A 17,088-nucleotide genomic window follows, 5' to 3' on the forward strand; every position below is an offset into this window, starting at 1 on the left:
GGTTTAAAAAAGGACAGTGAGAGCTGGTGTTGGGCACAGGCAACAGATCATATTCATAATCAATTTCTTTACCTGTTTCCACTGGGGTATAGGAGCTAGACGGCCCTGCTCTCGTCTGCTGGATGGTTGATTGTGAACACGTTCTTGATAAGGCAGGACAGGTTGCTGCATGCAGGTTGCAGGGCAAGAGGGTTGGGAGCAAGGAGGAATGATACAACAGCAACAAAAATTTGAAGAAAGCGTAACAAATGGGAGATACAGTCAGACAGACAAACATTTAAGAAAAAAAAAGAGGGTAGGGGAGAATTCATTTAGCAAGTCATATATGAAAAGGGAGAGGATATTTAAATAAAAATAAAAATAAAAATAAAAATAAAAATAAAAATAAAAATAAAAATAAAAATAAAAATAAAAATAAGGGTGGGGAAATTCATATTTTCTGGACCTGCCCTTTGTTTTCATTGTTTCTTCAATTTAGCCCAGTTATTCAAGACAGCATGCAGTGGCTAAGGAAACATTTTACTGGTAAACAATAGGATAAATGTCACCATTTTGAGATTATCCTATGCTACTAACAGTGGTATGCAATGTAGTGTATGTATACCTAAATTCAAACTAAAGTAGTTAGATAAGGTCCCATTCACCATCTGGCCAGAGCAGCTCAGAGTTTGACACAAGCTATTAAGATAGAGTAAGCACTAGAGCAAGAACTCAGGCACTTAAACCATACTGAGCCTTACATTGCTGATGCTGCACTGCTAGCGGTTATCTTGAAGTGACTCAACATAACTTCAGATATGACTACTTTGCAGTTGCAGTAGTTCAGATGCTGTACTGAATAACCAGCAGTCACCAGGAAGCCACATTTGAATTGATATAAACATTCTGATTGTATAGAACCTCCAGGTATTTACCTGCTATGCTTATGTACAGATAGAAAACTTAATCACAGTTCACAAGCATAAACACATAACCTGATAATGAAAATCTTCAAATCAGACACTAAATTAGAATTCTTAGAGGTTAGAAATGGGATTTTCCTGGACAGCTTTTCCAACAGCAATAGTAGTTATAAATGAAACCTAATTACTGGTAGATATTTTTGAAAGAGACGATAAAACATCACACTGGCAGTAACAGGAAAATGGACTTTCATTAGGAAGTTCACTATCTCAGACCCCTAAATTTAATTTTTTTCTCTTTTGCGTAACCTTCACTCATCCCTAAGAGAGCCTTTGTAGTAGAAAAGCACCATTAGCTTCCAGTCTTGAGGAATTCATTTTATTACTCACAATTTTCTGTCATGATTCCAAAATACTAGAATTTATTGAATATCTCCTACCTGTCTTCGTAATGTTGAGGATTGTACTGGTGCATTCTCCTCAAACTTGGCCAGTAGCTGGGTTGCCATGGACTTGACTTTGTTCTGATTCCCAATGGCAGCATCAATCCTCCTCTCTGTCAGGGCACTCACCAGTGTAGGTCTTTCTTCTCTGTAGCTTCGAGGAATGTCCTCCTGTCAGTCAGTGAGATCGACATTTAACAAGTACATCCAAATTACCTTTTCCACTCTTCCTCTTTGCTGTAATAGGTTTCTACACTGTAGAAAACAAATCTACCACTTTTCATTTAAAACCTTGCATTTTAATTTTCTTTGGTCATCAAGAGCTGCGATAAACTTTCCTCATTTTTTCAACCTTACTTGATACATTTACCTACCGAAGACACCACAGTTGAAACAACCTCATAAATCTACCGATGTAAACCAAATGGATATCTTCACAGCTTCACTGACGATTCCAAGTATTAAATTTTAGCTCACTTACACCTGTTTGGCTATAAGCACGTGATCTATCTGAAGGACTACCTTGTGGAGCATACTGGATATGTATACATTTTGCACTAACTGAGACTACAGATCAAATATGAATGAATCTTCTGCTTCCTGAATGACTTTACTAAATGAAGTTTTATTCTTGATGCACTCATCAAATCAAAGTAAATTGCACTAAAAATAGAATATGAAGGAAATGCAGTATTTCATTTCTAGCGCACTCTTCTCTTGTAGGCATCAATAAAGTATTTTCTCCACAAATAGAACAAAGCATAACCTTTGAAGAATAATTTTAATTTAGAAATTCTCAAATAAGGCCTATCTGGTTATAGAAAATAAAAGGATTGAAGCAAGAATGAAGAATGTACCATATATATTTTTCTCCATTACACCTTCCTTGTTGTAATACTTACGTCCTCAGATTGGCTGGTTTTCCTCCTCTTTCCTGCACCATCCAATTCCTTTTCCTTTTTGTCCTGAAAATAGAGGGAGGAGGTATGAAAACAAGGATAAAGACTCTTGTACATTTCTGGCCTGAGGTAAATGTCATGAGTGCACTTAAGCTTTGCAACACAACTAATTAATTCTCTAAGGTCATTCTTTATCTGTTTAAGGAGAAGGTTTGTTGTTGCTGCTGCTGTTTGTTTGATTTTGTTTGTTTTTCCCTTTATTCTCTTTAGGGATTTCTAGCACTCATATTGGAAAGTCTACCTGACTGAAGTATATCCCCAAATTCTTCCAAAAAGCTAGGATTTTAAGACTGAAGTATCACAAACTGAGAATGTATATTACCAATGCAATTCTGCAATTATAAAGGTCATGTATTGTCAAGAGCTGATGAACATGTGGTTTACAGTAGATACATAGCAGACAGACAGATTTATTTCTAGTACTTGGACAGCAGCATAAGAAACACAAGTGTTATCAGACCTGTAGTACAGTTACCTTTGGAGTGCGTTTCCGAGATATACTTTGTCCCAGTTTACTGAGGAAAGAGATTGGAGATTTGGTACTGGCAATTAGGGCAGCCTTTTCTTCTGCATTCAGATCCACTCTATCTGTAAGTAGAAGCAGGTCGGAGAAGGAATGCCAAGAAATTATTTCTGAAGTGCTGTTATTAAATATATAACATAATGCTTTCTTCATTTTGCCAAAATCAATTCTCCCTCTAGGTTTTATAATGACTGAGAATGCTGTGTTTGTTCACTTTTGTATTTGAAGAGCATCATCATCATCAGTATTAATAAAATGCGTTTGGAGTTTTGGAAATAATACCTAATCGATAACACACAATATATTTTAAAGGCTATTAAACACATCTTTTTTTTTTCACCAGAATTATATACTTGAAGACTCTTAAGATGTTACAAGATCATCAGTAATAAATATATATATATATAGAATTATTATGACACAGAGATGGACAATCTTTGCTTCTGTTAGGCAATTACATTCTTCAGTTCTGATCTGTCTTTCATTCCTGCCTCTCCTTGGCCTGGAGTTACTCTCACCGTTCATGGATGGTAAATAACAGCTATAAACCTTGGCCAGTTTTGAAATTGCCTACTGAACAATTACTAACAAGGCATCTCATATTAGTAAAGACTGATGAAACCCTAATAGCAGCAAGAGAGAAAAGAAGTTGCCTAGTAGCGCTGAAGTGATTTTAAACTTTTGAGGACATTAGTGTGAATTTATTAACTCCTCTTTTTGCTCCTGATATTGCTAACATGGTTAGTAGCAAAAAGGATATCAACAACAATAAGAAGGTAACTTTTTGTAACATAAAGTTATTGAGTAACTGGTTATAAGCTTGTGTGGAAAAAAGCATGAAAATAACACATATTCACTCTGCAGCTGTCTTTACAGATCATAGACCTGCACCAAACTCCTTACCACTTGAAGAGATGGTGTCTTTGAACATCTCATAGAACTGCGTGAGGTACATCACCATTGACAGCTTATCTGGTTCCCCGACAGATGCCATTTCCTTTCCAGTCATAATGGGAGATATTCCAAACTCCTTTTCAGCAATGTCAAAGGCCAACTGGTTATTCTTCTCCACATTGTGTTCATCCAAAGAATCAAAGTCTCTGCAACAGGCAGGAAGAGGGTGTGTAATGAATCAAGTGGAAACCAGTCTTCTGAAAGAATTCGGGTGTTGTTGGGTTTTTTTTTAATCTCTCAAATTTACTTGCCAACAAATTCTTTTGTACTGTAGAGTTGATGAACTTTGCTCATACTTTTTCTTTTTTTATTTGTTATCCTTTCAATAAATCTATTTTTTTTTCGCTTTTAAGAACCTACTGGTACCTCTGCCAGCCAGTGTTTTCCCGTTCTAGAATGAGGTAGCTATTTTACCCACTACAAAGTTTACAGGCAACAACCTCCCTCTTCAGACAGTGAGTCACTACATCTACAAGGGGCAGCCTCAACTTTAAAAAGAATTACTGTCAAAAAGGAGATTATGAAGGTCTGTGTACAGACTTGTTCACAAGAAATTTAACTGAACCCGTCAATCGTTCCTGACTAATTCCACACAGAGAAGAGCTTTCTGACAATAATGCAATCTAGTCCGTACCAATTTGAACTTTAATTCGGTCAAATCATCCATAAAGGAAAATGACAACATGTTTACCTTCATATTCATTAAGCTATTACAACCTTCCACTCCGCTGGTGAATCACCGTGCATTAGCTTCCATCAAGCTTAATTGAATTCATTTCAATCCATTTCTTCGTTAGTCACAAATGCATTGCCTCAGTCTCAATAGTACTAGTTTGAAATAAAACTACTGTTCTGCTCTCCCCAGATCTTCCAAAGAGCAAATTACTTACATTAAGTCTGGACGGTATCTGTGGATAATGGCACACAAAGCTAAGCCACTTTTCCATGACATCGTGAGATCAGTCACATTTACACCAGCATACCCATCTGTCTGCCTCTGGCACCAGCTGAGCAATTTACTAGAGCGAGCTACAGACTCTGTAAGAAATCACGCTGTTAAGCAGAAATACACAAAATCTCTTTTCTGAATTCTAACTACATCATAAAAAAAAATACAAATCAGCAAATAAAACTTTCACGTAGAGGATAAGCTCCTTCTACAACAGACAGCATGGGACAAAACTACTGTTATTTCTTTAAAGACTATCACATCTAGTTTAGACGCAAGAGAGGATTTTTCATTTGCTAAAAAGTATTTACCTATGTTATAACTTGACATATAATTCACCCTAAAAGAACCCCAAGACTTATAGAGAAATCACAAAGGCTTGCTTTAAATATGACCTGAAAGAGTAGTACAATATTCTCTGAAGCCCAGATACTGTATTTCTAATGGAAGAACTGCAAATGTACTTTTGTAACTCTTTCTTTTCTATTGAAAGTTTTCCATTAGAAGTACTGACCTGTTTTGACCTTGCCTTACTGCAAGATCTGACAAGATTACAGCCTAAAGGGATATGGTTGCAGGCCAAAGAATGTATCCATAGACTATCTAGATTTTGAGCAGTGATAGGAAGCTCAGCAGCAAAGCACTATTGAGGGAGTCCCCAAACACTATCTGGACAGAATATTGCAAGTAAGGTGATGTTTCATTTAATTAAGCTGGGAGTTGAGATTAAGTAAAGAACAGTACGAACATGAAAGACTATAATAGACATACCTTCTGTTACTTTTATTAGAATGTTGGGTTTATGATTAGTGTGAATTCAGAATAGCCTTCTGCGCTTTAATTAAGGATATTATTATAGGATAAAAGACATGAAGAAAAATGCTTGTATAAGGAAATCTGCTCTAAAATTTTAACAGCATTACAGAGGTGGGAAATTAGGTAAATAAAAGTATATTTGCATGTTAATTGAAACTTGAATGATTAATAAAAAATCAGATTGTTGACAAAATAATTGCTTTATCTAAACCAAAAGAAGCTGGCTAAACAATACACTAGAGTCCTTTTGCTGCATGTGCCCTGTGCTGATGCGGCATCAGAATATCAAAAGGAATGGAGCAGTAACCAGACCTACCATTCCGAGTCAGCTTTGGTGTCCTGGAGTTCACAAAATTCTCTATTTCCAGGTGTATGTCTTTCAAGTCTCCTGTATTATACAAGTGGCGTACCTAAAATGATACAAAAAAGTGACCAACAGACTGTGTACCCAATAGATACAGGAAGAGCAGGAGGACAAGCAGCAGCTATCTCAAGGCAAAAGAGCAAGTATTCTTATGTAGCAGAAATCTCTAGCCCAAAAAGTCCAGACCAAGGAACAACTCATCAGTACTGAACAGTCTAGCTGACTGATGCTGCTCAGTGGATATCAGACTGCAATCCTAAACTGGTACTAGAAAATGCAGGCAAAATCAATAATACAACTGAATTAAAAGCACATTTTTAAGACTTCAAAACTGAACAAATTAGGAATTTAGTAAAGAGGTCAACTCTTGACTGATACACCTGCATTACACTGCTTCCAGTTATACTGCCACAGTCATGTCACTATCCCTGAAATACTAGCATAGTTTCACCTAAGAAAAGACAGTGCAGATTACAAACACTCAGAAGCATCACTTCTCTCCAGTTACCTGCTGTGGCCGCAAGAAGTTGACGTTGATATTGGGATACCGGGTGGCTGGATCAATGCTATAATGGCTGAAGTTTTTACTCACATTCTCAGGGGTGGTCTGAGGCAGTAGTCTATAAATGCTTTCCCTTGGGGAGAAAAAAAAAACAAACACTTTTTAATTTGTGGGCTTTTTTTGTTTTGTATATCTATATCTATATCTATATCTATATCTATATCTATATCTATATCTATATCTATATCTATATCTATATCTATATCTATATCTATATCTACATCTACATCTACATCTACATCTATATAATATATACATTTTGTGTATATATATATATATGTATGTATGTATGTATATATAAAAGATGCAACACTGTTAATATCGCTAAATCAATTCTGGAGAGAAAAAACTTAGCTAAGAATCCTTATCAGTGCATTTACATTTGCAATATAGTACTACTTCAGAAATCAAAAGGAAGGAAGAAAATAATACACTGACCACAACTAAAAGGGTTCCCCACTACAGAAAAACACTGACACTCTGAAATGACTCAGAAAGAGGACTGGAGTACTCAGCCTGTGGGGAGAAGCCAAAACAAGTGGATTTGGCCAGCCTGAAGGCTGAAGAGAGATGGTATTGCTCTCTGCAAATGTCTAATGATTTCTGGCAACAACCGCAACATGATTAACTTTTCAGAATTCAAAAAAGCAGAATATTAAATGTTTATCATAGATAGAATTTTAAAGATTATACTACAGTTCCTAACAGAAGTTGCAGTTGTTTAAAATAGGCTCTTACACATTGATTTACTGACTCCATTTTTTAATGACTTGAGTTCTGATTCTAAGCAATGACCTTATGTCACCAGAACAAGTCTTAACAAAAGATGATAAAAACATCAAGAGCGTGACACTCCAAAGAAAGAAACAAAGACAAGGTGTTCTTTGGCTCACATGAAACAAAGTGACCAATTATCTGAAACAAAAAACAGGTCACAGCTTCCTTGAGAGAAAACTATAAAATATATTTACGAGACAAAAAGGGATGGCAAATATTTTTGTTTCTCTTTTTAAAGGCACCTACACCTTCATCTGGTTTGCTATTGCAATGCTTGTGACAGTAGGTTAGGCTCACTTTCTCTATATACTGCCGATAAGCACCGAGACTCTCCACCTAATCAGTTTTGTACAACTAGTACCAAGAACAGCTGCAACATTTATTTCTCTTCTATTAATATACTTTAGTTTATCAGCTCCTTTGGATATTTTTCTTTAATTCCGTTATTGCTACAAGCACCCTCTAAAAACAAGTAGGAATCTGTATTTCATATTCTGTCTATGTATTTGTACTGGAAGGTTCTAGAATGAATGACAAGATATTGGAGGATTAGAACTCAGAATGTAAACATTATTTTTTATTACCTCTCTGCAAGAACTTCCAAAGGACTTGCTCCGAGTGACCAACTTCGTACCATCCAAGCAGAGTCCATTGCAGCTAAAAATCCTCTAGCTATTCCAGTTCCCATTGGCCAAAATGGCTGATATTGTAATTTACAAAAAAAGATGAGAAAGGAAAAGCATCAGTTAGGGAAAGCTTTAAATTAATATCAAGAATATAGTCAGGGAATAAACTGCTGGGAAGGTTTAGCTCAGTAATTAGCTCAAAACTCTACTCCCACTGGGCCAGAGGAAGCCAGACAAAACATGAATTGTCCATGAGGTCTCCAATAGCCAAACTCTCATCTATTTCCAACAACAATTCATTGCCTTAAGTGCCTTAAAAGCTACTTTTCAATACCACACTTTTTAACCAACTATAAAATGCTAATTATGAACAGGCTTAGAGTATGTTCCCATACAGAATGTAATTGCCTCAATAAGAAGCACATGGAACCAATATAAGAGACATTTCTGTACACATTTTCTTAAGCAAGATCATTTCCATACTAAATATTCTGCTTTCCCAGGACTCCTACCCTTCATTCAAATCTCCTACTTTGTTATACAATAAACAGCAGCACTTCTCATAAGAACTATCTTATAGGCAGTGCATATTTCAGTGATGGGTGCAATGGTTTGTGCTTATGCTTCGATAAATCTAAAAGACAAACCTCCAAGAGACTGTCCCCAACCAACGCCACAAGTAACTGGTGGCCATTCTGCTCTCGCACCAGTGCTGCATTCTCTGATGCATACATGCACGTGAAGTCAAACATTGCCACATCTGGCTGCCCATAGTGATTGATGGCGAAGTCCAGTGATGGCAGCTGCTGATTAGTGGAAAAGTCAGCTGCTTCTCTGGCATAGTTTAGCAAAGCTTCCTGGTCCACATTCTCCCGTGAGAGTAATAATTCCGTATCAGCATAATCCTGACAAAGTGAAACAAGTAAAAGTGAGACAGCCAAATCCACAAGGTTATTTTAAGACTGGCATACATAAAAGTTGACATGAAATTTTATACAAATCCACTGATAAAGGTCTGCCCTTCAATTCTTACATTCCTAGCAATGTTTATCATTTGGAGTAAAAATCTGTAAATACCACCAGCATTTCTGAGTGTGAAAAGGCTAAGAAACTTCTGAGCTTTTCACTTCACACAAAAGGAGCAAGACCTCAATCTTTTTGCATTCACTTGTAGACAAACTACCTTTACCTTTGCTTCTGTCAGCATCAGACAAGACTTTCTTTACTCCCCGCTTTTTCATTTTTATAAACGAATAGCCCACATAAGCCAACAGAAGTTATTTCTGTGTACTCTTTCTTAGCATGCACAAAACACCCACACTGACAAGTTTAGATGGCATAACAGTCTTACAGCACTTCTAATGGCTGAAAATGCTTCAGAAGGGCATTAACAACAAATGTTAGCGTTCTAAAATACACCTGTGTAATAACATTATGTGGTGCAGGAGGAGTGTTCCTTCAGTGTATTTAAAAGCAAAATTCCCCCCAAATCTTAATATATAAAAGTTAATACCCACATGCCGTATTACGCCTTTATCCAGCAAGCTCTGTTTTTTGGCAGTCATGACAAAGTAGTGTGTATCATCTTTATAGTAGACGATGTTCTCTAAGTCAATACCTTGTGACAGAACAAAAGATAATGAAGGAACAAGCAACAAATGAGCTCTATTGAAAGAAAGTAAATTGAAACCATATGGTTATAAGACCTTAGAGAGAATGGCAGGCAGCCTCCTTCCATGCTTTCAGTGAGTTTAAAATCTGTATCTTCAACAAAACCAGAAACAAAGCAATTCAGCTGTATATAGCTACCTCTTTTGAAAAATGTATTCATCATCACACTAAGTTTTGCATTCAGATGTGGAATGCAGGAAGCAAACTCAGGATTCAGGCTTCTCTTATGAATGGCTCAGATTTCCTGAAAATCCTTAGGGAAATAAGTTCTGAACAAAAATGACACGCATCTGAATGACACACATCTGCTTTGTACAGACATATAGAACAGCTGCAAAAATGAGGGAAATTAGATTTCAAAGAGAGACAGAAATGACTGACTTCCTTGCACATGACTTTTGTTTACTGACTAAATATTTTGATACCTGAGTTATAGAAGTCAAACAGCTTTAATTGGAAATTTGACAATTGCTGACATACCGGTGGCTTCTCGTAGATCCTGGAAGAACTTCTGGTTGAATATGAAAGCCACACCACTGATCTCTTCTACTTTGGCTTCAGCTGTGGTGTTACGATTGATGAAGTTTGCTGTGATAGCAATCGCTAGTTTACCACGGAACTCTTTTCGGCGAAACCCTGCAAGAAAGATAAAGGAACAACGCTGAAGAACAGAGCGCAGCTTCAGAGAAGGCTCAACACACCGCAGACTGGTGCCCTCAAAAATAAAGGAGATTGGATCTGATGTATTACAAACTACTCTAACAAAAAAAGCAAAAATCGCTTCATCAGAAAAATAAACGTTCTTGTTTAGGAAAAAGGCTCCCCATTCTTTCTTATCTCTTTCCCTAAAACTGCAACTCGCATAAAAACATTAAGAGAAAATTCTCTACTACACAGTAGAACATTCAGTGCTTTCAGCTCCTACTCCCAAAATTGAGAGATGCAACACAATGCAACTAAGGAAAAAAATGTGGGAAAGATTATTCAGGTCAAAATACCTGATTTTTGTGCTAGTGGATAGGAAAAGGAAAAAGACAACCCAAGTGACTTTGTTAAGCATAGCTTTCTACACGGGCTTTTTATTTCCTTTACATTTAATCAAATGTCTTAATTTTGACTGGGATTTTGAAGGCCACTTTTGTTCATATCTACTCTAACTAATTTAAGAATTAGTTGCATTGTAAAGTGAATTATGGGCACACCGTTACCTTCTAAAGTGTTCCTTCTGCCATCCCCTCCAATGATTACTTCAAATTCATACTCTGATACTGGATGGGTTTTTGGATGGACCAACGCACGCCAACCTATTCCTGTCAATAAATTCTAGTTTAATGACAACGTAAACAGTGCACATAGTAGAACAGGCATGTAAAAACACTTTTTGCTATCCATAAACCCTTTCTTACACGGTCGGTAAAGGGATATCACAGCACAGCTGTACTATTGACAGGGCTATGGCTGACTGTCATAACCATTCCATGCATATCAGAGAATGTGCTGTGGTAGACAGAGCCCCAGTAAACCCTTCCTGATTATCTTCAAGGGTCACTAAAACTTTTATAAGTGCTTTACTGTGTATTCCATTAACAGGATGCCAATAGACAAACAAGCCACCACTTCCCATAGTAATCAGACAACAGGTTTCACAGAGATGCAAAAAGCATAACAAAGACCATTCACAGTATAAATATCCTCAATAAACAGAAAGGAAGGAGTTGTTTTAAAAAAAGATATTTCCTAATTGTAATAAGTAGGCTTAAATATGTTAGGAGACATTAGGAACTACTGTGTCTTAGATTATTTTTGCTTAGTACTTCAGGTGATTGTGTTTTACTAGAAAGAAGAAAGCTCATTAAGAACTCAAGCAAAAGTGTGTTGAATATTACTGTCATTAATGGAACATGAGAAACAGAGGAGTCATATGCAACATTATGGAGCAGGAGTCTATGTAACCAACCATAACTTCCCCTTTCTCTACAACCCATTTCAATACTACTTGCTTTCATTTTCCTGATCCTCCGGAGGGTAAACAAGCCCTTGAAATTCCACATTGACGTGGATCTCTATTCCCAAGATCAAGGCAACCTTCAAAAGGATAAGTTGGAGTTGACGGATACCTGAAAAAATACAATGACAGAAAAATAACAGAAAAAGGGCACAAGTGCACACATCTCTGTTTGACATTACTAATAAACTGATTTAAAGGCTGGCTGCTGTTTGCTTCTTCCAACTGTGTGCTCAGCACTTCATCCAGGCAGCACCGGTGGGTAATAACACGGCATGCCAAGAAACTCCCATGTAGCAGAAACTCCAACCTTTCTCAAAGAAGGTAAATCCTTTTTTAATGTTTCAGTCTCAAAATCAGCAACAAGGGAAACAACTAGAACATGCACTGCAGGAGAGGCAGGGAAGAGAGCACAGGCAGGACTGCCCTTATGTCACAGATGGTAACCAGCCATTTGATCAACTTGTAATACTAAGATGCACCTTACTGCTGACACCACTGGGTTAGTGAGGGAATATTAAGTTTCTCATCACCTCTTTCCGTTTAAGTTAGTGTAGGTATCAGGTGTGAAAGTGACTGTGTGCAAATCTGAAGGGAGAATAATAATTCTAGGGAGGAAACCTCATTGTCATATTGCTGATACTGAAATGAAGAAATGCTCCACCTAGAAACAAAATGTCGACCGCGCTGAGACACAAAAGAAGACAATATGAAGCGCTGGAAGAATAAAAAGATAGGGCAAACAGAAGAAGAAAAGTTTCAAGACTGAAGTGACAAAGGTCTTCCTGTTTCTACCATTCATTTTCCCTCTCAAAAGAACAGCTTTTGCACTGTCCAAGAAATTAAATCTTATCTACTATGATTGTGCCAATTTATACTTCCATTTATGCCCTGAGGTGAACACAGACTGATGGGCACTAACCTGCTTGGTAAGTTTTTGGGAAAGCTTTTTTTGGGGGAAAAAATAATAATAATAATTGAAAAATGGCAATTTCTGCCCTCAGAAAGCAGAAGGTATAAAAGATAACACGTACACTAGAAGATATATACTGCATGTTTGATCATGCCATGGCGCAATCTATTTCTTTCATATTATACCATACTGACACAACAGCAGTGGCTGGTGCAGGATGCATTTTCATGAGATGCTCCATGCCTCAGCTACCTCACCCTTTTCAAGAACAAGTGCTGCCATGTCAAGCAGCAGCTCTACTTACTGATATGGTCTATGGATCCTGCGCAGAATTTGCCATAAAACTTCTTGGCGCCAAGACCCCTCAGGTCATGTATGGTGAATGGCCACAAATGCAGAACGTTATTGCGGGAAAAGGCATCCCTCTTTTCTATGACCACCACCTTGGCTCCCAGGAATGACAGGTCGATGGCTGTACGAAGGCCACAGGGTCCAGCCCCAATAATCAGACACTGCAAAACAACCAACCACAAAGTAACTGTACAGTTCAAAGAGGAAAAGGGTATTTTCAACCCTACTTTTAAGGGATTAAGACCATAGCATGCTCTCCAAGCCATGTGAGCACCTGGAAAGCAGCGATATTTCTGAAGGCTTCTTTCTCCAGTTCCAACCACGTCTTTTCTGTTTTTAGGAAAAGGTGAAGTAGCCTTTTTTACATATGTGATCATTTAGAATAGCACAGACAGCACTCTGACTTATACCCATACTGACACTTCTAAGTATTGCAGCAAAGGAACCTCCAAGGTAAGTAAACACGAAGTAAAAGTGAACTCTGCATAATTAGACCATTTTTATCAAAATACATTTTCTTCGTTGTAACCTTTGTCATTTCAAAGGTCTTTCATCTTCTCCCATCTTTCTCCATTCTATTCACGAACAGTTTTAGAGGCTAATAAATGACTTGAGAAACACTTGCATATCCAGTGCTGAAAGTACTTCTGAAGAAACAAAGGAATACAGGAAGATATTTTATTTCAAGATTAAAAAACCAAAATATTCAACTGCCCACAGTAAGTGAAGTCCACAGAGAAAGCTGGAATGTGTGTATTCATATTAATATGGTGCATAGTCCATTTTGTCATATCAGTTCTGTACTGTTTTTCTATTGATTATGAACCAGACACACTGGATAAAGACTCGCCAACATGGTGGCTGTTTCTACCATGTGAATATTTTCCAGATCCCTAAGTACCCTTACAGCTGGAAAACAAAGCTCTTTAAGAAATTCTGAAGTATGCTAAAACTTCATCAGAACCCACCCTCCTGATTATACAGCCTATCCCAAAACAAAGCTCTTTGTTCTTTGATAGTCCTCATAAGCCAGTTTGTACAGTTCCCCACATATTAAACGTGTTGTTCACTGGGTTACAGATTCTTCAGATGACGTGAAAATGCAAACACAAAGCCTGAATGAGAAATAAAAGCACAGTCTGCAGCAGTAAAGAATTAACAACTAACATGCAAACACTAAACAAGGCTACTGTGTAAGATAACAACACATATAAATCTGAGGGCAGAGATATAAGTCTAGAGAAAAAGGAAGGGAAAGATAACAGCAGTTTATTTAGTAGTTTTGGGAACCTGAAGGCATAAATACAAAATGCTAGCCCAACCACTGAGGTATTAGCAGAGCAATTCCAAAACAGACCTGCATAGTGAACAGGTGTCCAACTTGTAATCTGTTAAAAGCAACAATCAATTAGGAACTACTGCATTCTTCCAATTCAATATTGCTTTCTTCGTGGTTAAGTGTTTCTCTCAAACACCACTTAGTCTTTCATTTTTTAACCTTGTAAGAGAATGAGCCGAGTGTGTCTTATTTAAATAGGTAATGCATCTAGGACTTTAGATGTTCTGGATCTAAAATACACAATACACAGCGAAGCAATTCATGGCAAAGGTTGACACCTTTTTTTTTACCTCCACAAGAATATTAAATAGTGGTGTTATAAAACACAGCAAGCTTCAAGCATAATTAAAACAGAAGAAAAGACTGTTTCCTTTTCCACCCCTACTGACTCTTCCAGTTTCAGATCTCTTGTAGAAACCTAAGTTCTGATATTTGCATGGGCAGCGGTAAGCATGAAATGTTAATCGGAGCCAAGTAACTGTCGTCCCTTCTTCCTTTGCTCCACAATGACTCCAAGCAACTGCTGTAGCTCTGTGCACTGAAGCAATCTCACTCCTCACAATCAATTCTTGCTCAAGATCGTTCAGATAAGTTATATTCAGTTTCCAGTAACAACACCATGGTAATGTAACATTAAATGCAAACAAATCCTGAATTCTCTAGTTCTCAAGTGGAGGATTACCTTTCTGTTCTCTTTTGAGCTATTCAAGCTAAATAAATAAAGGGGCTAATGTAAATTTTTGGTAACTATTTACATTTGGACAAATCATCACATCCAGCTCTTGCTTTCATGAACTATACCCCCAACCATCTGAATTCCAGTTAACCTGGACACTGGCCATGTGATGCATGAAGCACCTATTCTGTCCAGGGCACTTCACCCCAGCACGATTTTAAATAGTCAAGCAGCAATTAAGCTCCAGAAAGTGAGACCTTCATATGATCAAGTACACAGAAGCTGAGCTTACTAAAGAAATGACAGACAGCAGTTTTAAGAAATGGGTAAAATCTTGATCTTTGTTTTAAATTCTATCGTTTCCACACACCCACCTTAATGTCTGTGTTATCTTTTTTAATTAGTGTTTACAACTTACGTTAGAAATTAGGAATATAAAACTGAGATAGGAAACATCAAATCAGAGATGATTCAGTTCTCAAAAGGCCTCCACTTGGAATAGTTGCAATTACCTCCTACGAGTTACATATAAACATTTAATGGCAGAAACTGGCAGGGCAGGAAGCAAGTAATTAACAGAGATATATGAAAAATATGAAAAAATACACTTGAACGTCTATCATTTCTTTACTTAAAAAAGCAACAAAGTTTGTATTTAATGGCATGCCAAAATCATTTATCATAACAAGCACGTACTCTTTAAGATGTACTACCAGAAAGTAATTTTTGAAACAATTCCCTTTCCTCTCAGCTACCTCATTTCACTGATCAAATTGACTTGAATCTCAAATCCACAGTCCTGCATGTTCCCAGGTTGGGATATGTAAGCATGGATGTTATTTAACTTATCCACTCTTTTTAGTTGCATTTCTACAGAGCATCTCACCAGCAGCTTCTCAGTGACACTGGCAAATAAGGCTTCCCTCCTCTTCCTTATTTCCTTCACTCTCCCTCCTTGCCAAGCACACATAAGAGAACTGCTATGCCATATGCCCATCCCTGTCTTTGGTATGACCCAGCTCAGTGTGAATTCCATTGACCACTACTGCCTATCTGCCTCACTGTTTTCGTGGTTGATCGGCATTGTATCTGTTAACTATAATTGGACGTAACAATTATGAACAGTTTGTGGAAAGCATTATTTTCACAAGACACAGAACAATGCACCTTGACCTGTTAGTAGTTATTACAAGTGTTATTAGAGCAATTACTTATAACTGTCACTATCTATATGAAAATGGCAATCAGCAAGTGGAAGAATCAAGGAAATAACATAACTTTCTAATATCTAGCTGGAAAGTACACCTGAGTCCATATATATGAAATGACACGTTATATCCCAAGCAGGATATATTTCCCTCTCAATTCTCTTTTAGAGGCATTAGTATTTAATTCCTTGTATTCTTTCTCCAGAAAGCTTAATGTACAAGAGAAAGAGAAGCACCTATTGTTCTAAATGAAGGAGGGGAGAACCCTGTTCAAATTTTATCATAGTCCACAATGTCTTTCTTTATTTTATCACAAGGAAAGTATATGATCACTTGAGAAAAAAACTTATTCCATAAATATTTTGATGAATGATATAAGTGTATTTCAATAACAGAATGAATAAAAAAATAAAGCTCATACTGTAGAGTTCAAGAAGGGCGCACGTAGCACGCAAATATCAGCTCACAACTACCCAGGTAAAATAAACTGGAGAAGGTGAGTGAAAGCAGGAATTCCTTACAGTAAATACCACACATATCGATCATCTTAAATGAACTGGTGTGAGTTTCCATCGCATTTGTATTTTAGTGGGTTGATTTTTATTTTTTTCCTCATAAATACAAGCAATTGCTTTCTAAATAATGCTGAACTGAATATTTACCAATTTGGCACACTTTCCTTGAAAGTAATGAGAAATTTCCAAACGCATATATTGTGCATCTACACCCCAACAACAAATTTTATATCCACAGCCCAACAACAAATTTCATATCCTAGCTATTATCTGGTGTTTCAAAGTAAAATAAAATAAAACTATAACTCAATCTCACCTATGGCACTGATGTCACAACAAAGAACAGAAATCTGCAGACTGATTCTCCTGAATAAAATGCAAATATTTTGTGTTTACCACTTAACCTTCCCTTTCCCTGTTCAGGTGAACAACCAAATCTGGTAGTCACAAACAGAATTTTCATTCGGAGTAAAATGAAAACAAATTATGGCTGTATTGTAAATAACATAGATGAAAACATTTCTGAATCCTCCTC

General features: G+C 37.0%; 1 protein-coding gene across 12 annotated transcripts in view; it reads right to left on the reverse strand.

Annotated features, from left to right (window-relative positions):
- MICAL3 (microtubule associated monooxygenase, calponin and LIM domain containing 3) overlaps positions 1 to 17,088 on the reverse strand; it is a 159,337-nt gene that overhangs the window by 86,302 nt on the left and 55,947 nt on the right. For 9 of the 12 annotated variants that reach the window (XM_072361542.1, XM_072361551.1, XM_072361540.1 and 6 more), the window contains exons 3-17: positions 12,769 to 12,976; positions 11,547 to 11,663; positions 10,755 to 10,856; positions 10,027 to 10,182; positions 9,393 to 9,493; positions 8,523 to 8,780; positions 7,834 to 7,949; positions 6,419 to 6,545; positions 5,863 to 5,956; positions 4,672 to 4,819; positions 3,731 to 3,927; positions 2,780 to 2,892; positions 2,248 to 2,310; positions 1,343 to 1,516; positions 73 to 165 (exon numbers count right to left, since the gene is read on the reverse strand). In XM_072361542.1, the coding sequence (XP_072217643.1) occupies positions 73 to 165; positions 1,343 to 1,516; positions 2,248 to 2,310; positions 2,780 to 2,892; positions 3,731 to 3,927; positions 4,672 to 4,819; positions 5,863 to 5,956; positions 6,419 to 6,545; positions 7,834 to 7,949; positions 8,523 to 8,780; positions 9,393 to 9,493; positions 10,027 to 10,182; positions 10,755 to 10,856; positions 11,547 to 11,663; positions 12,769 to 12,976 (2,067 nt within the window). The remainder of the gene's footprint in view (positions 1 to 72; positions 166 to 1,342; positions 1,517 to 2,247; positions 2,311 to 2,779; positions 2,893 to 3,730; positions 3,928 to 4,671; positions 4,820 to 5,862; positions 5,957 to 6,418; positions 6,546 to 7,833; positions 7,950 to 8,522; positions 8,781 to 9,392; positions 9,494 to 10,026; positions 10,183 to 10,754; positions 10,857 to 11,546; positions 11,664 to 12,768; positions 12,977 to 17,088) is intronic. The other 3 variants (XM_072361546.1, XM_072361552.1, XM_072361548.1) reach the window with 1 other exon arrangement.

Source organism: Excalfactoria chinensis, chromosome 1 (genome assembly GCF_039878825.1).
Source record: "Excalfactoria chinensis isolate bCotChi1 chromosome 1, bCotChi1.hap2, whole genome shotgun sequence".
NCBI classification, from domain to species: Eukaryota; Metazoa; Chordata; class Aves; order Galliformes; family Phasianidae; genus Excalfactoria; species Excalfactoria chinensis.